Raw genomic sequence first — 21,307 nt, 5'->3', positions numbered from 1 at the left:
CCCATTTTTATTCTTACTGTTTGTTTTGTTTTTTAGTTTTGTTCATTTCCTTATTGATTGATTGAGTGATTGACTGTGTTTGTGGTTCTCTTTTATTTAAACTGTTCTGTTTTTCTCATTGATTGTGTCATAAAGTGTTTACCTAGTTTACTGAGCACCAACCTGCCAAAGGGACTCAGGTGGAAAGAAGCTACTGGCTACAGTCGTGCATATTTACCTGCAAATGTTTATTAAAATGCACAGTTCCTGGAGAGAGAGAGAGAGAGAGAGAGAGAGAGAGAGAGAGAGAGAGAGAGAGAGAGAGAGAGAGAGAGAGAGAGAGAGAGAGAGAGAGAGAGAGCATTCCTCCACAGCTCCAGGGTGATGAAAAGGTTAACCCAGCCCCCTCCTTGCTGCTCTCTCTCTCTCTCTCTCTATTTTCGGTTGCAGCCCATCAGTCCTCCGCTGCCTCCTCCACCACTTCCAGTCCCCCTTTTACGCAGCAGCAGCAGCCGGCTGAACAAACCCGGGAAGAGCCCAACTTTAACTCCCAGCTCGCCTCTCTCCTCCCCTCGCTTCTCCCGCACGAGAAGCCCCATTGGCCGCGGACGCATGGAGATCTAATTTTCGCTCGGGTCCATTGTGCGGAGGTTGTTGTTGTCGGAGGCTGTTGTTTGTTTTTGCTTGTTCCCTTGGTTTTTGTGGTCTGCTCATGCGTCGGGAATGCCATGGCCACTCCGAGCGCACAGCAGCAGCACCAGGATTATTTCAGATCGGTGAGCAGCGAGTCCACCACCTACATGATGGTCCCGGCCGGCGGAGGGCCGAGCGGGACGAGGCGCCGGGAAGCGCCGTCCAAGATGTGGGTGGCCATGGTGGTGATAGTGGTGGTTGTGCTGCAGATTGCCTCCACCACGGGGCTCTTCCTCTACCTGAACATGTCCATATCTCAGGTAAGAGCTGGTTTTCAACTCCCTTTAAGAGCTAATACGCTGGAAATACTGCGCAAAAGTCGCAGTTGCGCACCGATCTGGCATGAAAAGAGTTGCACTTTTACTTTTGGAGTGATGCTGGAGGGGAAAACAGCAAATTACAGCAGAAATATTGGGAGAAACTTTTGGTTTTGGGGTGTAATTGATTACTGGAAGAGGTTTGGCGAGGTTCGCCCCCGCTCTCGTTAAACAGACTTTTGCCTGACTGGGCTTGTTAAACAATGCAATCTGGAATTTTACAAGAAATCGAGGCAGAGAGGGGAATAAAGAGTGTTTATGTCCGGCAGCGGTTGTGGAAGCGAACGGGTCAAACTGCGTGCTTTTATAAACACATTGGAGCCATTTGTGCCGGTTAAGAGGCTGGAGATTGCTCGTAAGCGCGTTACAGATGTGAGCGCGCAGAGGTGAAATATGCAGGTCAGTGATGGAGGTGGGCTCAACCCCCTGAGGCTTCATTCAAGACATTTTATCCCCTGGAATAATCATAAACAGACAATACAACTGTGCTTTACCCTTATAATTATAACAGGGAGTTTAAATGTTGGAATATTCCTGCCATCTTTTAATTAAGAGGCATTTGCTGCAATATTTACACATCTGAGGTTTGGGTTCCTCACTCCAGAAATCAATTAGAGCTGCTGCTGTCCCAGTCCCAGTGAGTGGAGAGTGGGCAGGGGTGATTATTGGTTGTGTGAGTGCGGCTGCGGATAGAAAGGCTCCAGAAAGTCACTGAGATGTTGTTCAGTGAGTCCCAGCAGGAGGAAGCACATAAAGAGTAGTTAACCCAGCTTTAAAGACACACACACACACGCACACACACACACACACACACACACACACACACACACACACACACAGGTGAGGTCAGCTGCAAAAGGTGTCATATGTGGTTTCGGATACACTTCATGGGAAGAGTATATATTGTTCTTTTGAAAGAAATCTGCAGGGATGAAGTTTGAAAGTGATGTCTGAATCCCAGCAAGAGGTCGGTTTAAACTGTAACGCTACTCCTCCACGGCTCAGGGAGAGGAAACAGGCTTTAGGTGGCGTACTGTGCATCCACCTCCATGCGAGCGTCTCCCTGACACTTTCTGGCTGCAGAAACGCAACATTTCCTGAGGATCAGGAGGAAGATGTGGTGTTTTCTTAACGCTTTGGCAGCTTTTTTTTTCCTATTATTCGGAGTCAGGAGTTCAGAGAGTGGAGTTAAACGAGAAACACCAGTCTAGGTGTCTGTGTGCCAGTGCAGATGTGGTTATCATGGGGTTTGAAAAGCTCCAGCATAGATGCTGTAGTGTTAAAAAAGGAGATGGGGAATTCCCAGGCAAGGGAAACACTATGACACACTGTCTTAAATATATTACTGAAACACACGCTTCGCCTTTGCCAATGAAGTGATTTGTCCGTTTGCTGCTTTTTGAAGTTGAGCAATAACCAGGAGAGCACCTGTCTTGGATCATCTGGGGGGAAAACGGCACAAATTGTACAGATTTTCATTTCGATACCATTTGATCTTTATGATTTACGCCCCTCCTGCCACGAGAGGAACATGATGTAAACGCAAATATATCAGAGCGCGTCTGGGTCTGCTTCCAATTCACTCACTGGCGTAAAAGTCCTGAGTCAGCAGAGTCAGCTGTGGAAATGTCTTCATACACTTTATTGATTACGTCAATACATACATTTATCTGAGGAGGTATTGGAACAGACCGTAGAGAGCAAGTATCAAAGACTACACAGAGCTCGTCTCCACTGGCAACGTTGCTATTTTCATAATAATATGAGGACGTTTCGAACACTGAACCGTCACACAACAGGCTTTAAACCTCAAACTGGTGTTCACATGTTGGATGTGTTTCCATCCACACACTCTGGGGGTCAGGAATAGAGGACAAATTACACGTATTGTAGCGACCCTGCAGTAACGTTACTGTTATAATGCGTTCTGTGATTTCTGACTGTCAGTGATGTTTAAGGTAGACAGGTATGTGGTTGGACGAGTAAGCGAGGGGGCGGGGTGAGTGCAGGAAGTGAGTGTGTGACTGCATGTGAAGGAGCGAGCGCTGTAAGAGAAGCTCAACGCTGTTTTGGCGTAGTTACGACCGACAGTAACTGTAGCGTTCTGTTAGTAAAGAAAGGTGAGACCAACTCCTTGTCATTCTTCTGACGTCCGGTCGGACTTTACAATATTGTTCATTTTATTATGTAGAATATGTGTCCCCGAAGCAATTTCAGTCAAAAGCAACTGGACGTTTCACCTCTCATCCAAGAGGCTTCATCAGTTCATGTACGCATCTCACCAGGCTGGGACTGGACCAGGACCAGGACCAGGCTGGGACTGGTCCAACTAACTGGTGTGGAGATCCAGGTATTTAACCTCTCACAAGGCCGATGATGTCACTGGAACCCTTTGTGCTCCAAGTGCCAACGACCGTTGTTAGAGAGACAGTCGTTGGTGGGAAGTTGGTTTCGACTTCGTTGCTTTTGACTGAAATTGCTTCGGGGACAACGATGACCTGGACAAATGAGAACATTCACAGGCTGTAGAATATCCTCTGTGGCTGTACCACTGCTGTGCTAGCATGTTTTTTTAAATAACCAAGACACTCTGATAAAAACCCTGATTTTGTGGGGTAGAAAAGCAGTGATCGAAATGAGAGAACAGTGTTGATTGTGTCAGAAGAGAAGATTTCAACAGTGTTTTCTTCTCTAGGATTCAAAGATGAACAGGAAGTGTAGAGGCCACAGCTTTGAATGACTTCAGCACATCTGCGCCCACAGGACATCACTAGTTTCTCACACTGCTCTGGTTTGATCTCGGTCCGTTCTTCGGTAACTGTAGTGGGTTTCTCAGACATTCAATTCAATTCAATTCAATTCAAAAAAACTTTATTTGTCCCCGGGGGGCAATTCAAGGCACACAGAGCAGCAAATCACGACAGTGCAATTATACAAAAAACATTTTAACCTAACACAAGAATAAAGTGTAAAAGAAGAGTAAGTGTCAGGATGTTAGTGTGTTAGTACAGGTAGGATAAGTGTCAGGATGTTAGTGTGTTAGTACAGGTTAGATACAGAGAACATCGTCGGCGTGAGATGTAGAAAGACATGTGTGTATATGATGTAAGCAGACATGTGAACGGGTGTTTATGATGTAAACAATGTAAACATGCAGTAGACTGTTGAAACAGGTATAAACAGAACTGTAGTGCAGAGAAGATATAAGTGGACAGTGATCAGATCCAGATGAGGTCAGACATGATACATGTGTGTAATGAGCAGACGTAACAGAACTATAGTGCAGTAATAGAGTATAAATATAATATATAACTATAAGCTAAATAATAAAGTGAATAATAAAGTGATGGTGGTGCATGGCAGGAAAACAGCAGTCTAAGTATATGCTAGCTCTGTGTAACAGATGAATACTGAAAAATAAAGTGACCATAGTGCTGTCATGGATACAATATAAGACCTGATAACACAAAAAAGTGGAGCAGTGCATTAATACCATAAATTAACATAACTAACAGAATCAATCAAGTGGACCAGTAAGAACAGAGTAACAGAATAAGTGTGAACATAATAACAGAATAAATAAGTGGCGTAGTGCAACAGTCCAGTATCATTATAAACAGAGTGAACAGAATAAGTGGAATTGTGAATCAACCAGTAGTTCACAGCTATGAGGACAGGAGTGGAGGTAGATAGCCAGTTCACATGTCCGGTGAGTGTCCGGGGGGGTGTCCAGGGGGTGAAGGTGTCCAGGGAAGGTGTCAGGGGTGGGGAGGGGGGGTGATGGTGATGGTGTCCAGGGAGGATGTCTGGAGAGGGGAGGAGGAGGGGTGAAGGGAGGGGTGTCCGGGGGGGAGAGGGGGGTGCGGTGTCCAGGGAGGGTGTCTGGAGTGGGGGGGGGGGGGGGTGAAGTGTCCAGGGGAGGGTGTCAGGAGTGGGGAGGGGGATGATCAGAGGGGTCAGGAGTTGAGGAGCTGGACAGCCCTGGGGATGAAGGTTGCTCTTCTCCTCTGTGTCCTGCAGCAGGGACAGCGAAGACGGCGTCCTGAGGGGAGCCACTCAAACGCTGAGAAGAGAGCGTGAGAGGGGTCCTGCATGATCTGACCAGCTAACCTGAGTGTCTGCTGCTCGTGGATGGTCGATAGAGTTCTAACAGGAAGTCCAATGATCTTAGAACAGACAGTGGCGACGCTCTGCAGGCGGTTTCTGTTCTGGAGGCTGGTGGAGTAGAACCAGCATGTGATGGAGAACGTGATGATGCTCTCGATGAAGGAGTAGTAAAAGGTCAGGAGGATGTTCTTGCTGACTCCAAAGGAATTGAGCTTCCTAAGGAGGTATTTCCGCTGCTGACATTTCCTGAGAATCTCCTCTGTGTTGGAGGAGAATTTCAGCAGGCTGTCGAAGATGGTGCCCAGGTACCTGTACTCTTCAACTGCTTCAACAGGCTTCCCGTGGATCACAGTGTTTGCTGATGCAGCCAGTTCCCTCTGCTTGTTGGAGAAGGTCACCACCATGTCTTTGGTTTTGTTGACATTCAGTTCCAGGCAGGAGCTGTCACACCACTCCACAAACTCCTGAAGAGCTGGTCCGTGGTGCAGAGATGGGCCTGACAGCAGAGACAGGAGGACGGTGTCGTCAGCGTACTTCACCAGGTGACAGTTAGGCTGTGTGGTTCTGCAGTCATCGGTGTAGAGGATGAAGAGCAGAGGTGAGAGCACACAGCCCTGAGGGGAGCCGGTTGAGGTGTGTTGGAGGTCGGAGAAGGTGCTGTTGACCAGGACTCTCTGTGAACGGTTGGTCAGGAAGTCCAGTATCCACAGGATTAGCAGTTGGTCCAGGTGAAAGAGGGCTGAGAGTTTGTCAGCCAGGATGTGGGGCTGCATGGTATTAAATGCAGAGGAGAAGTCTGCAAACAGGAGTCTGGCTGCGGTGTTGGGGCGCTCCAGGTGTTTGTGAACAGTGTCTATAATGAATGTTTTTGCATCATCGACGCCCCTGCCAGCTCGATAGGCGAATTGGAGCGGGTCCATCTGGGAGTGGGTTTCCCTGATGATGCGTTGTTTTATGATCCTCTCCATGGCCTTCATCACAAGAGAGGTGAGGGCCACCGGCCGGAGGTCATTCAGACATTTAACGGCGCTTTTCTTGGGGATGGGGATAACTGTTGAGTGTTTCCATTGCTGGGGGACTATGCTGCTGTCCATGGATCTTTGGAACAGGGTCTGAAACACGCCCCCTAGCTGCTCAGCACAGTGCTTCAGGACGCGGCCGCTGATGTTGTCTGGGCCAGGTGAGCTGTTCTCCCTTGTCTTCCTGAGGGCTTTCACCACGTCCTCTTCACTGAAGGTGAAGGCTGCTGAGTCACTGGGCTTGAGCTTGGACATCACTTCTTCCAGCTGGGTGGTGTTGTCCTGCTCGAACCTTGTGTAGAAAGAGTTAAGGTCATTGGGGAGAGATGAAGAGCTGCTGCCTGAAACCTGGATGGTTTTTGTGTTGCTGGCAGCAGTGTTCACAGCAGCCATGTTCTTAAGTCCCTGCCAGGCTGAGCGGAGGTTACCCTGCGCGAAGCACTCCTCCACTTTGTTCTTGTACTCCAGCTTGGCAGTTTTTATAGCATGCTTGACCTCTCTGTTGACCTCCTTTTTCTCCATTTCAGAGCCGGTGAAGAAGACCCTTTTCTTCTTGTTGAGGATCTCCTTGAGCTCTTTGGTGATCCAGGGTTTGTTGTTGGGGTAGATAGTGACCGTTTTGGAGGGGATGATGTTGTCCACACAGAAGGAAATGTACGATGACACAGTGTCCACATGTTCATTAATGTCATCAGAGGGGGCCAGGAGGTTGTCCCAGTCAGTGGATTCAAAGCATCCTTGGAGTGTGATGATGCTTTCGTTGGTCCACTGCTTGATGTTCTTGACAACTTTCTTCACCCTTCTCATGACAGAGATGTAAGCCGGAGCAAGCAGGATGGCATGGTGATCAGCAGAGCCCAGAGGGGGGAGGGCGACAGATCTGTATGCGTCGGGTACTGAACCATAGCACTTGTCCAGTGTCTTCTCCTGGCGTGTGTGGCATGTGATATACTGTTGATAACCTTTTAATGATTTGTCCAGGGAGCAGTGGTTGAAATCACCCAAGATGAATTTGGGAGAGTCCGGTGAAATGTGGTCCAGTTTGTTTAAGGAGTCTGTGATGTGTTCAGTGGCTGTGACTGCGTTGGCTCTGGGGTGGATGTAAACCAGGATGACAAAGAGCTGAGGAAACTCTCTGGGTAGGTAGAAAGGGCGAAGGGAGACAGCCAGAAGCTCAATGTCCGGGGTGCACAGTTTCTCCCTCACGACGATCGTTGAGCACCAGCGTGTGTTTACATACAGACACACGCCGCCGCCATGTTGTTTACCGGTGAGCTTACTGTCTCGATCAAGTCTTAGAGGGGGGCCGAAGCCATCAACGTGCAGGGCATGGTCATCGTCGTTCTTATTTAACCACGTCTCAGTGAAAGCAAGAACCGAGGCAGTCCTGTACTCATGCATGTGGTTAACGTTAGCTTGTAGCTCGTCCGTTTTGTTCCGGAGGGATCTAACATTAGCTAGGACGATAGATGGAAGCGGCCGTTGTTTACAAGTCTCCCGTTTGAGCCTGGCCCTGATTCCGCTCTTTCTCTTGCCCCTTCTGGTTACCTTATTGTTCTTGTGTGTGGACTTGTCATGGCTGGTTGAGTTACTCCGCAGTAATTCCTTCGGTAGCGAGTCTACGGCGAAGGCGTGTAGAGGATGGAGTCCGAGCTGTAGTAGGGTCTCTCTGGAGTACGTGTTCTTCTGGTCGTTGTTTCTGCTCGCCGTCACAAACTCCAGGAGAAACCACACGTGAAGAATGGCCATGAAAAACACGGGTATATCCATGCCGAGCGGAGAATAAGTCCCGGGTGAAAAGGAAAGAAAAACAGGAGAATAACTTCCGCGTTGTCCGGCAGTCACGGGGTTAACAGGAAGGTAAACAAAGAGAGCGTCACGAGGGGACGGGCAGGAAGGAAAAGTCCGCTACGTCTTTGTAACGTAGTTAAAAAGTTGGAAAAACACACTCGGCGTGTGTGGCATGCAGAGGGTAAACTAAAAAGTGACAGTACGTATAAATAAAATAGTAGAAAAACGTAATAAATGCTAAATAACGCTAAAAGTTGCTCTGTGCTCCGTCCGGTCGACCACACGAGCAGCGACCCGGAACCGGAAATCAGTGATCGAAATGAGAGAACAGTGTTGATTGTGTCAGAAGAGAAGATTTCAACAGTGTTTTCTTCTCTAGGATTCAAAGATGAACAGGAAGTGTAGAGGCCACAGCTTTGAATGACTTCAGCACATCTGCGCCCACAGGACATCACTAGTTTCTCACACTGCTCTGGTTTGATCTCGGTCCGTTCTTCGGTAACTGTAGTGGGTTTCTCAGACATTACCGTGTTGCTGAGGATTTTCCAGAGATTCTCTATGGGGTTTCTTTCACAAACTTGTTGAAGTTCTTTGGTTATTTGAGAAAAACATGCTGTGGTATAGCCACAGGGGATAATCTATCAAATTCTCAACATTAATCCAAATCAGAATAAATCAAATATTAAACTTGTTCTCTAATTTTGATCTCCAGTGTACTTTAAAATGGCGACACACCGTCCTTGTCTTACGCCTGAAACATGGTCCACACAAGCACACAAATGCAAACGGACAAAGCTGGTAACTACATCAACGAATACACGAACCATTACAGCCCCCCCGTGTTAAAAAGGCTCCGGGTTGACTCCAGACCCTCTTTCGCAGCACGTCAGAGGTGGCAGGAAATCACACACTGAAATAGTTTCGAGATGACACTGGACAGGGACCGAACACAGTAGAGTATGTGGGGAATCCCCCGGTTCTCATGCGAAGGCCAGCTATTTTTGATCTGGAAACACTGCCCCTCTTTGAATCAGCAGCAGGAGTCACACCCCAGTGCCCGTGCCTGGTTAAGACAAAAGACGCTGGGAACAAAGAGCGGCAGCACAATGAGGAAGCCTCCAGTGTTGCCTCAGTGCTGCGGCATTCACACACACACACACGTAAACACACACGTAAACACAGAAGCCTCATGTCCTCTGATGCTGGTTTTGTGTCATTTGCTGCTGAATGTGCGAACCGGTCATTTACTTTAGGCATGAATACACTTTGAATGTCAGACAGATTGGAAATGGAGACGTATTTCTTAGAGGCATAAATAAAACCATGGGTTTAGCCACATTTTAAGATTTTATAGACGAGACAATGGATCGATAAATCAATGAAAACCTCAACAGGTTGAAGTCCTATTTAGCACTTCTCTAAGTCTGTTATCTGTCGTCTAACTCTGTGGATTAAAAGATGGACTGAAAAAATAGAATAAAGTAGAAGAAGAGTTCAGCAGCTCGGCCTTCTTGGTTTGTCTGCACTTAAACTGGGTTTTATGTTCTTCCTTGATCTGGGTCACGTGAGGGTCACGGATCTGTAACAGTTAGTTTTATATAAAACTATAATCTGTGTACAAGCCTTTGATGTCACAAGAACACACACACACACACAAACACACACACACACACACACACACAAACTATTAAGCCACTAGTCTGTGTGTTTGTAGGTACAGTGGTTGTCTGCATTTGTGCATTTGGAAGTGTGGCTGTCAGACTTTTTTGTTTCTCATGACAGTAATTTGATTTGTGTGAAATTTGGGGATTTTCAGGGTTTGTGTGTGTGTGTGTGTGTGTGTGTGTGTGTGTGTGTGTGTGTGTGCGTGTGCGTGCACGAGTGGCACTACATTCCTCCCATTTCTCTGGTCCACTTTATTGTTGTTTGGGTTCTTGCTAGGCTCTGACTCACCCTTACATGCAACAATGCAACCGGTGTGTATGTGTGTGTGTGTGTGTGTGTGTGTGTGCGTGCGTGCATGCGTGTGTGTGTGTGTGGTCTAATTCACAGAAGAAGTTAGTAGATTAACATGGAGCTTTTTTTAGGGTGCGTGCAGATGTGTGTGTGTGTGTGTGTGTGTGTGTGGTCCGTTCATCCCCACTTTTCTGGTTTTTCTACCCGTGTGTGTGTGATTTAAGTGTGTGTGTTTACGCAGATTATCTCATGCTGTTTTATGTGTGATGACCAGATGACCTCCGAGCACAGAAGGATGAGGGGAAAATCCTCCTTACAGACGAGAGGGCATAGATTTGCTGCGGGATTAGCTGCCAGAGTCAGGATGCAGTCGTTTAAAGGTCAAAGTTACAACACTTTGAAGTGGATCAGGGTCATCGGAGTGATGCGGCTCCCTCCTACCGGCCGTATTTAAGGGCCTCAGGGCTCTGACAACCGTAGACTTCAATTTACAAAGCCGAACAGGACTGAACTCGTTGATCATCAGTTTTCTTTCAGCAGAGAGTTGTACATCTGCTAATGCCCTCCGTTTTCTGTTTAGGATTAAAAAACTCTACCCTGTAATAGATCGTTTCATATCACGATATAATCACGATATATGCACGTTCTCTGGTGAATCAATAAATACATAGTCTGTGTGAAATAACCACGATTACACCTGTTTTTGTCAACATCTGAATGTAAAATATCGAGTGTTTTCTCTTTTTATTAACGACTTTACCGCAAAATATAACAAATTTATCACATAAGATTTCTTGAAACATTTGTGGTTGTTATTAAGTAAGACGACGTTATTATGTATCACAATACGTGGATTAATCGCGATACAATTCTATTGTAAGAGAATAAATCATCACATCGAGTTATCGCCTGCAGCCCTAGTTTGGATCAACTGTCGCTGCCGAGCTAAGATAAAGGCCGAACTGCAACGATAAATGGAGCCGAATGACACGGCGATAAAATTGTTTGGGGCTACACAGTAGTGTGGTGGTTAGCACTGTCGCCTCACAGCAAGAGGGTTCCTGGTTTGAATCCCGGCTGGGGCCCTTCTGTGTGGAGTTTGCATGTTCTCCCCGTGTCTGCGTGGGTTTTCTCCGGGTTCTCCGGTTTCCTCCCACAGTCCAAAGACGTGCAGGTGTTCGGTTCATTGATGACTCTAAATTGCCCGTAGGTGTGAATTGGGATTGGCTCCAGTGACCCCGACAGGGCACACACACACACACACACACACACACACACACACACACACACACACATATATATATATATATATATATATACACATGTGTGTGTTTCCTCTTTTTTACTGGACAAAGACCTTGATTTGAAAGTAGAAAACCAACCTGTACCCATGTCGATAATGTCTGTAAACAAACATTACTGAAATCTTTTGTCCGGTAACTTTTATTGGATCGTGACTACAGCTTCAACTAATGAATATTTTCATCGTCTTCTAATCTGTCATTTATTTCCTACATTAAACGTATAAAAAATGTTTGAAAGTGGTGAAATAAAGTGTTTCCCAAAGCCCAGTTTGACGTCCTCAGAGATACTCAGCTCACTGTCACAGAGGAGGAAATAACCACGGAAATATTCACATTTAAGAAGCTGGAACCAGAGAATTCGGACATTTTCTTCTTTAAAAAAATGACTCAAACTGATTTAATCGAACCAAAGTTTTTATTGATTTTAGTACAAAATACACAGCATTTTAACAAACCAACTATTCGCACACACGTACACGAACATCTGGGCAGTAAAACAGAAAGTCTGCAAAAACATTACATCACAATAATAGTGGAAAAACAACACAAATAACATAAAATAAGATACAAAATAAAGAAAGTGGGGGATTTTATGCATGATAATACAAATTTGATCACTTATAAAAATAGCTTTAACAGTGACAGATGAAGATCCAGACAGGAGACATGAGCCCTCAACCGCATCCTGAACAGTTGAATTGCAGTCGCCGTGACATCACCTGAGCTGGTTTGGGACGCTGCCCACGTGTTTCCGTTGGCCGCCGAATCCACGTGACGCAACGTGTAGCCAGGAGGAGTGTACGGAGCTTTAAGTGAGTGGAAGTGAGCCACGAGATCTGGAGGGCAGCTGCTGAACTCAACCGCTCACTGACCGCACACAGGCTGGAATACATGGTGGAGAATAGTGTGAGCAGTCATTTCCATCCATCCACACACACACACACACACACACACACACACACACACACACACACACACACACACACACACACACACACACACACACACACACACACACACACACACACACACACACACACACACACACACACACACACACACACACACACACACACACACACACACACACACCTCTCAGTGCCGCCGTGCTGTGTGGCCTCAGCTGTTGTTGCCAAGACATTTCTGACGCTCTACCTCCTATGGCGCAGTATAAAACGAGTACGGGCCGGTTGTATATTTATTCCGAGAGTTTCTCACACTGGATCGGGTTTTTATTTGTGAAGGTTAACTTTGGAAAGATCGATGGACGTCCCCGACAAGAACGGCCCAATGTGTGCGTGAGTGATGCGTGTACAGGGAGAGAGATCGTGCAACACGTGTGCGTTACAGAAGGGATTTGGTGTCACTGAGTGGGAGTGTGTGTGTGTTTTTTTGTGTGTGCGTGTGTGCAGAGAGATTCAAACTTTGACCGTACACATAGGAAAACACACAGGTGCACGCGCAAACCAATTTAGAACCCAATCGAAATCCGCCACTGCAAATATTTGGATTTAATTCAAAGCAGCTAATATACTAATAAAAACCTCCCACACCAGGCTCCACCGCCAAACTACACAGCTCACTCCCTCTCTCTGTCTATCACACCTTCCTTCCCTCTCTCCCTCTCTCTCTCTCTCTCTCTGTCTGTCTCTTCACCTCCTGCCCCCCTGCAGTCTCTGTGTGTTATGGTTCAAGTCCTCCGAATCAAGTTACAGTCAGATTTAGGGCTCGAGGGGGGAACGGACGAATTTTTCAGGGGTGACACAAGCAGTTCTTTTTTCTTTTTACGAGGCAGGAATGAGAAGTTAAGTGATTCTTTGGCAGTGTGTGTGTGTGTGTGTGTGTGTGTGTGTGTGTGTGTGTGTGTGTGTGTGTGTGTTCTGTGCATCTAAACAGGCCTTGGGCATTTCTCCAAAATGACTTGAGGTGTTTATATGAGTGTAGCACACGAGAAGGAAAATCAGGAGAGTGAGATAACAAAGCTGTTTTCCCATACGAACAAGAGGGGATCGTCCGTGTCAAGACGCGTTCTCACTTACTGGAAATACAATGTTTGGTTCAGGCGAGGTGGGGAAGAGCGTGCAGGACGCATTAAAGAACGAGTCTTTCGCCTTTCTTCCCTGATTCCTCGATGATTTCGCCACTTTCCGACAGAAGTTCTTGTATCGTGGCGTCTCTCCGGTTAGACATTTTACTTGTCTTTGTGTAAATCAACATTTTTACTTCTGGTTTCGGGGCAAGAAACGCCATCAACGCACTGGCTCACCGCAAATACTCACTGCTCAATGCTCACTAACCCTCACTCCGACATCACGCGGACTTTCTGCTCGGGAGCCGGGTGGGTAAAGTCCGTTCCATGTCCGGTCCAGTGGGTCCGCTCCTGTGTGTAATGTCTCTGTAATCTCGGGTTTGCATCTTATGCGTGAAAGGGGACTCACGAGGTTTAAATGGAAGACGGAAGAAGGTGAAAAGACAGATTGGGCCTCGTGTTTTCCCCTTGTCTCTTCATGTCTCAATGGAAATGACAGGGCCAAAATTATGTCAGCTGAGTAGCAGTCGTTTTGGCGAGTGTACGCACGCATTCTGGCCATTTAGCTGTCAACTGTTGGCTCTTTCTTGGTCTTAGGACAATGCCATGATCATCCAGGATACATGCAATCCATAACCCCACTTTATTTGATTTCACTTGACGTGGATGGGGTATGTTCACAGACACACAGGCACAGAAATGTGCATTTGGAGACATATTCATGAGACACACGATGCACGCTCAATGTTTTTACGGCCAGGTCGTTGGAAGAGGATGAAAAGGAAGGCAGGGAGGACAGGAAAGACAGAGGGAAGAGGGGAAAGTGGGCATGAGAAGAGGGACGACAGGAAGGAATGATGATGATGAGAATGATTCACGGAGACGAGTTTGTTTAGTTAGATTAATGCTTAAACCGGAGCCCATATTTCTGTCTTTTAAAACCCTTGGAAAGCTCCTTTTAAAGCCAAATAAGACACAACGCAAACGTTTTTCACAAGCAGAGGATGTTGAAATTGAAACTCAAGCGTAAACTGAGTGCCCCTTTACATGGTGAGTCCGAGGTGAAGTGTCTTAAAACTACAATCGTCTTTACAAAGTCCTGCTGTGCAGCTGCACAAACCGTACTATATTTCAAATTATAGCTAAGTTCCCCCGAGTCTACAAAAAAACAAATGTGTCAGGTTCAATTTGGTGTAACTGTGTGAAATCAAATAAATTTTAATTTCAATAAAAAGTTATATATGTGTGTGTGTCAGCCAGTGTTGAATTTATTAAAAGATGTTTTTGAAACCACAACTTGTTTGTTTACACTTTGGTTTTTGTACAAACTAAAAGAATATATGCGATATAAAGGTGTGTTAAACAGTGAGCTTTAGAGGTGGGTTCTTCGGAAAGAGACAGGGTGGCTGTTTCCTCGTTTCCACCGTTTATGCTAAGCTAAACTAGGAGGTAGTTTCATGTTTATACTAACCGTATAGCTTGAGTGTGTGTCAATGTAGTGGTGTCAACAAGAAGGCAAATCCTCTTCTTTGTGTGGATGTAACAGTTAGTCTGGCTCAAAGGTAAATGGATGGACTTCTATAGCACCTTTCTAGTCTTCTGACTACTCAAGGCACGTTCACACTACTTGTCACATTCACACTGATGGTGGTGGACATCTACATACCATCTAATCTAACCATTCACACCACATTCACACACCCATGCGCAGCACGGGGAGCAATTCGGGATTCAGTGTCTTGCCCAAGGAAACTTGGACATGTGGTCCGGGAGGCTGGGGGACGAACTGCCAATCTCTCGACTGGGGGAAGACCCACTCTATCACTGAGCCACAACCGCCTCTGAAAGGACAACGCTGAGATCGAGCCTTTGTCTCTGATTTACCCAACACCAATCTCTGAGCTACCAACCTAGAATTTGGTAAATTGACTTGAGTTGAGTTTGCAGTTTCAGGACTAAAACATCTGTGGCCGGCTTCACAAAGAGGTTTCTGACTGGTCTTTGGTGTTAGACCAGTCTTACAGCAATTTTGCTGCTGGATTAGTCTCAACATTTTATAGTGTTTTAAGCCCACAAAGTTAGCCACCCTGCCTCCAAGCTAACTTTGGAGATAATCAACTACATTTAGATGTTTATCTAAAGTCTGACTAGCAGTTAGATCCAAGCCGAAGTCTATCTGTGTGAAACCGGGCACTGACCACCTTCAGTCGGAGTTGATTCGCCATATCTTTTAACATCTTTAGCCTCTGTGACCTATACCGTCTTAAAGTCACCAGGTCACAGACCATCAAATTGTCAAAAACACTCATTTTATTCTCCGTGGTTCTCAAAAAATGTTTTTCGGCCCCACAGCCACGGTTCAGAAATACCCACGTGTCCACACGAGACCAGTGAAACCGACTCCAGACACTGTGGTACACATGCCAGGCCTGGATGTGGCGCTGTAACTCTGACGCAGAAATACGTTTTCAGGCTCAGAACGGCGTGGATGGTCGGCCAAAACGGTACTAAAGTGGTGCGGATACAGGAAGACGGACGGGCCTCAACTCTCAGCACAGGTCTTTTCCATATCTTTGTGGAGTTTTCAGTCCCCTCCCGACACTATTTTGCAGAGCTACCATCGCTGCATGACAACCAAGACGACTGTTTTTGGTTTAAAGGAAATGCAAACAAGTCAGAGTGTTTTTCCCACTTATGCCAGGATGCATCTGTGGAGTACAGTAAAAGACAGGCCTCAGGAAAAAAGGTTATTTTCTTCTTTTTAGCAATATATAATCTACTGCACACAACACCCAAGTGGAAGCAGTGAGTGAAAATACGTGTATTTACATGTTTTTAGTAAAGCTGTTACTTTACTCTGTGTTTGAGACATATCTATCACCTCTGGCTCATCACCATTGCTCTCAATCTCTCCTTTTTCTCCCCTTAAAGCATTCTTAAACCTTCACTTCAGGACCCCCGGGACAAGATATACACCTCGGCAAATAAAAAACCCCTCAAATAAAAGCAGTTCATTCATTATGGAACGTGTCAGGTTTCCTCACCGCAGTATCTCTCAGAAGTGGCTTAAATCATCCGGTAGTGAAGCTGAGCACGATGAAAAATGGAGCGCGGATACAAAGAGAGAGAGAGAGAGAGAGAGAGAGAGAGAGAGAGAGAGAGAGAGAGAGAGAGAGAGAGAGAGAGAGAGAGAGAGAGAGAGAGAGAGAGAGAGAGAGAGAGAGAGAGAGAGAGAGAGAGAGAGAGAGAGAGAGAGAGAGAGAGAGAGAGAGATCATTCGTGCTGTCAAAGAGAACAGGGGAGGGGTCTGCTGCTGTGTATTATGTCATCTGATGAAGCACAGATACGCAGACCCACCGCACACAAAGCACACACGACCTTGGTTTAACAGCTCGACGCGTAAAAACAGGATATTTGCGTTCCCATGTTGGAATGCTCATTAGGATGTGGCTACAGCTGCGGTGTGTGTGCCAACAGCTGGTGCTGTGCATTATCACTTTGTTTGCTCCGTCAACACGACTATAAAGGGCTGATAAATACGATTTAGGGCTCTAATAGACATCTGCTCACTGATATCTGCCTCTCTAGACCTGGTAGCAAAGTCCTGTTTACAGTCAAATGATTGATTTCTTTCGTAAGTAGCCGCGGAACGAGAGGGACAAGCTATAGCGACCCCTTCAGGGTTCGAATGTCGTGTCGTACAGAACCTGCTCGCTTCTGGGGCAGCAGTAGCTCAGTCCATAGTTGACTTGGCTGGGAACCGTAGGGTTGCTGGTTTGAGTCCCTGTGTGGACCATATATGGAGCGTGGAATGGTGGCTGGAGAGGTGCCAGTTCATCTCCTGGGCACTGCAGAGGTGCTGTTGAGCAGGGCACTGAACTCCCAACTGCTCGGGGCGCCGGTCACTGGCAGCCCCCTCGCTCTAACATCTCTCCTTAATTGCATGTATAGGTCCTGTCTGTGCATGTGTGTATTTCGGGCCTGTGTGTAACATGATTAATGATAAGAGCGAAAAAATTCAATTTTCTAATTTTCTAATAAAGTAATTCTTCTTCTTCTTCTAAATGCATGTGGGTTTTTTTGTTTAGAAGATTTTTCTTATGCAAGAGAAAAGTTAAACCTTTTTTAATCTTTAATCTTTTCCATGAAAGCAAATAATATTTCACTTGCTTGATTGATAAAATGTCTGGAAATAGTGAAAAAGGTTCTCAGGAACAGTCAAAATCTGAAAGATGTCTTATTTACGATCAGTTTTACCTTAAAAAATAAATCAATAAGTTGTTTGACTATTTTTTTTTCAGCTCTAGAGAAAAAGTTTTACTTTCAAAAAGCAAGAAATAATATACCAGGGTGACATGAAAAGGAGAAAAGAAAGGGAAATGACTTATTTCGCTGTACATATAGTAAAAGCATAATTGATAATAATAAAGGCGACACGGTGGTGTGTTGATTAGCACTGTCGTCTCACAACGAGAGGGTTCCTGATTCGAATCCCGGCTGAGGCCCTTCTGTGTGGAGTTTGCATGTTCTCCCCGTGTCCATGTGGGTTTTCTCCGGGTTCTCCGGTTTCCTCCCACAGTCCAAAGACGTGCAGGTGTTCGGTTCATTGATGACTCTAAATCACCCGTAGGTGTGAATGGTTGTCTGTCTCTGTTCGTCTCTATGTGTCCTGTGATAGACTGGCGTCCTGTCCAGGGTGGACCCCGCCTCACGCCCGATGTCAGCTAGGATCGGCTCCAGCCCCCCGCGACCCCGACAGGGACAAGCGGTTGAAGATTAATGAATAATAATAACCATTATCATATTTTTTCCAGATGCTCAAAGACAGTTTTACAATAGCGTCTAAATCAAACAAAACAAAACAAGAAAGAAGTTTTAAAAGTGTCACAGTTTGAAGTTAGAGGTGTTTTATGGTCAGGAATCCCTTTTGCATGTATTCTATCAGCTTTACGATATTAAATCAGTTCAACAACTTCGCCAGAATCGTGACAGGAGGAATCCAAATAATAAATAGCTGTTAAAATGCTTCCTCCAAAGACGAAAATGCCCATTAACGTGGTCTTTATGTACCTGAAACTGAGTTTTTTGGCTCTGGCTAAAAGTCTAATTTCTTTTTATAACGTGTTGGTTCGATGATGAAGACTTTGGAGACTGTGCATGAGCTTTCACTCCCATGTGAGGTCTTGCCTGTGCAGAATCATTCACTTTGAGTAAATACAAGGCCCCAGGAACGATGTTATAATGTACGGTGTTACTAGGAAACAGATGGTTAAAGATATGATGTGTATAAATTGGAGAATGGAGGTTCACCTCCTACAACGAAATGTCCTTCCTCACGTTCATCAATCTTCCCTCATTTCCGATCTCCACTGTAAAGGGCCCCATATGGCTCCCATCATATGGAAACCAAATCCTTTCCATACTTTCTATACAAGTACTGTATCATATCAAAGGAGAGGCGGAAAAAGAAGCGGCGTTGCCCAGTTGGAACGTGTCCAACCGGACCAAAGATAGACTTTGAGTTTGGCAGGGGGGGGTGACAAGAAGGGAAAAAAGAGGGGAAATTAAGACATTTGAAAGGGGAAGCACAGGAAATGGGGCCATGTGATCTTAACATGCTGAGTCATTATCTTTTGAAGACCAAAAGTAACTAAAATAATCAATAAAAGTCAATATTTTGCATAGAATATTGAAACTGCATTAAAAACAAATGGAGTAATTTGATCTCACAAAAAAAAAAACGGGGAGTTGCCGGTCTACCGCTGCCTCTATATCCTTTCGAAAGGCGTATCCTTTCGCCTCTCCCACTCCCCTTCACATACCACTCCGACTCTCTCTCCCTCACCCATACACTAACTAGAGCACAACCTGCATCAGACGACGCCCCGCCGCCCATGAGATTTCCACTGAGGGCAAGTCAAGTCCGTCATGCGTCTTTTTCGCTCGAGAGGAATGGAGTCTTTGTGAATCTGAATTAACACCAAAGTCACAATAATACAAACTAATCGATCAAGGCAGCGGTAGACTGGCAGCTCCTGTGTTCTGTGAGGTGAAATTACTCATAAGTACCTCATAAAACCCCACTTTCTAAATATCCAAACCATCCTGTTAAGTTCCAGCCTCTCCTTTAAAAAGGATTTGCTGCTTTTTAAGTGACAGTAAATTTCCTCTCGTTGGATTTTGGACTTCTTTTTCTGGACTTTTCACTATATTTGACATCGTAAAGACCAAACAGTGCAACAATCGCTCAATGGAGAGTAAAAAATGTGTAATCCATAATTAAAAATACAGTCATTTGTCAGTCATTTTGGGCGCAGACTGACGAGGTAAAGTTGTGACCTTATGACCTCAGTTGTGTTTTGTAAAGCTCCTGAATGTGCTGAGTGTGTGTTTTTGCAGGCATAATGTGTGTGTGTGTGTTGATTGTAAAGGTTAGAAACCACAGTCTGTATATGAAGGTGGTTGCACTGATAGCTGCCTAAAAGGTGAAACCAAAACACGTGGATCGCCCCCTGGTGGCTGGCTTCAGTACATGTCCCACGTCCCCCAATCAAAATCCAAGTTTACCCCAATTTAGCCATTTAGATAGTTATTTTTTTATCACAGATGTTTTTAATTAGTTATACGATGCTATAAACATACGGTGAAACGTCACGATTGACAGCTGTGATCGACTCGTGATTGGTCGGACCGGTGTATGGACGGGACTTGGATGATATGGCTCTCTCACCTGATCCCCACTGCTCAGACTCAGACTTCAAAATTGGCATTGGCGACATGGCGGCGCTTTGAATAATAAAGCTTATGGGATAAACTGTAATGGACACAAAGAAAAGCTCAAGTGAGTCATGTGGTCGTGTACTGCTGAGGCCTAAAATGAAGTGTATGCATGAATGTCTGTGTGTGTGTGTGTGTGTGTGTGTGTGTGTGTGTGTGTGTGTGTGTGTGTGTGTGTGTGTGTGTGTGTGTGTGTGTGTGTGTGTGTGTGTGTGTTAGCTGATTAGCCGGTGGTTGATTGGAAGGAAAGTTCTGAGTTGGTCCAACATGATCTAACCCTGGGAATGGGCAGACATCTCTGTCCTGGCACAGGAAGGAGGGCTTGTTAGTGTCAGCTGAAAGTCTGTCTACTCCAATGATTTCCTACCTCAGACACACACACACACACACACACACTTGTTCTCTCTCTGATATCAGCGTTTTGACTCTGAACTCTCAGTAACAAGACCCTCCTGTCAGCTCTCATTTCTATACCAATTAAACAACCGGCGAACTCTTTTCTTCCCTGCCGTCTAATCTCTCCCGAATTATCTTTTCTATCTTTCCGCCCACTCACGTCCCCCTTCAACAACCTCCTCCATAACCCTTGGTGTTGGCCGTCCCTTTGTCTCTCATTGACTGCGAAGACTGGTTTTAACTTCTAATCTAAGCACATCTGAACCTTTCATTTCTTTTGGTAGATCAAAAAAAAACTCCCATAAAAACATTATCGCTGATGTTCTGCTTCCTCAGCTTTCCACTGACCTCCAGCCTCCAGCTCATTTCTGGCTCGGTGTCTCACAACATAACACTGTCTGGTTAGGAGCTTTCTGTTCTTGGACATATGCGATCGCAGGTCGTCCATCGACGGATCGACCGCCGAGCATGATTTGGCTTTGTCTGCGGCTGCTGAATGGAAACCTTGCAAAGAAAAAAGCTCTGGGAAATGAGATGAAATCGGGAACCTGTCAAGCTTCCCTTCAGGCGCCGACTTTTAACTAATTTGGTTGAAGTTTTGACTGTTCAGAGTTGGCTCGGTCGCTTAGATTACGGCGCCCTCATTTTAGTTCTCGAGGAAATTCAACTTTGGACGAACGAGACGTTGCGCTGATGATGTTTAGATCTGCATCAGCATGAGTCATGGTTTTAAAAACGAAGCCAATCTTCAGCTCTTGTTTGTCTTAATATCTTAGATGACTTGAATTCAATCTTTTAAAACATGGCTCGGTTGTCGTTGGCAAGGGCCTAAATCAAATTGACTTTCCAGATGCAGCAAAGAAATGCTAACACACTGGACTCATTTGCACGAAAAAGACAGAAGTCCTGTTGCCACAAATAGCTACTTGGATGTCTTGG

General features: G+C 45.6%; 1 protein-coding gene across 1 annotated transcript in view; it reads left to right on the top strand.

Moving 5' to 3' along the window:
• Nucleotides 1-474: 474 nt before the first annotated feature.
• Nucleotides 475-21,307, top strand: part of tnfsf10l (TNF superfamily member 10, like) — a 75,125-nt gene continuing 54,292 nt past the window's right edge. Inside the window, exon 1 of the mRNA XM_083937060.1 lies at nt 475-932. Coding sequence (XP_083793186.1) covers nt 708-932 — 225 coding nt within the window. The 5' untranslated portion in view covers nt 475-707. The remainder of the gene's footprint in view (nt 933-21,307) is intronic.

This window comes from Echiichthys vipera (assembly GCF_963691815.1).
Source record: "Echiichthys vipera genome assembly, chromosome: 22".
In the NCBI taxonomy this organism is placed as follows: domain Eukaryota; kingdom Metazoa; phylum Chordata; class Actinopteri; order Perciformes; family Trachinidae; genus Echiichthys; species Echiichthys vipera.
The sequence above is the reverse complement of the archived record's forward strand: the minus strand, read 5'-3'. Positions and strand labels throughout refer to the sequence as shown.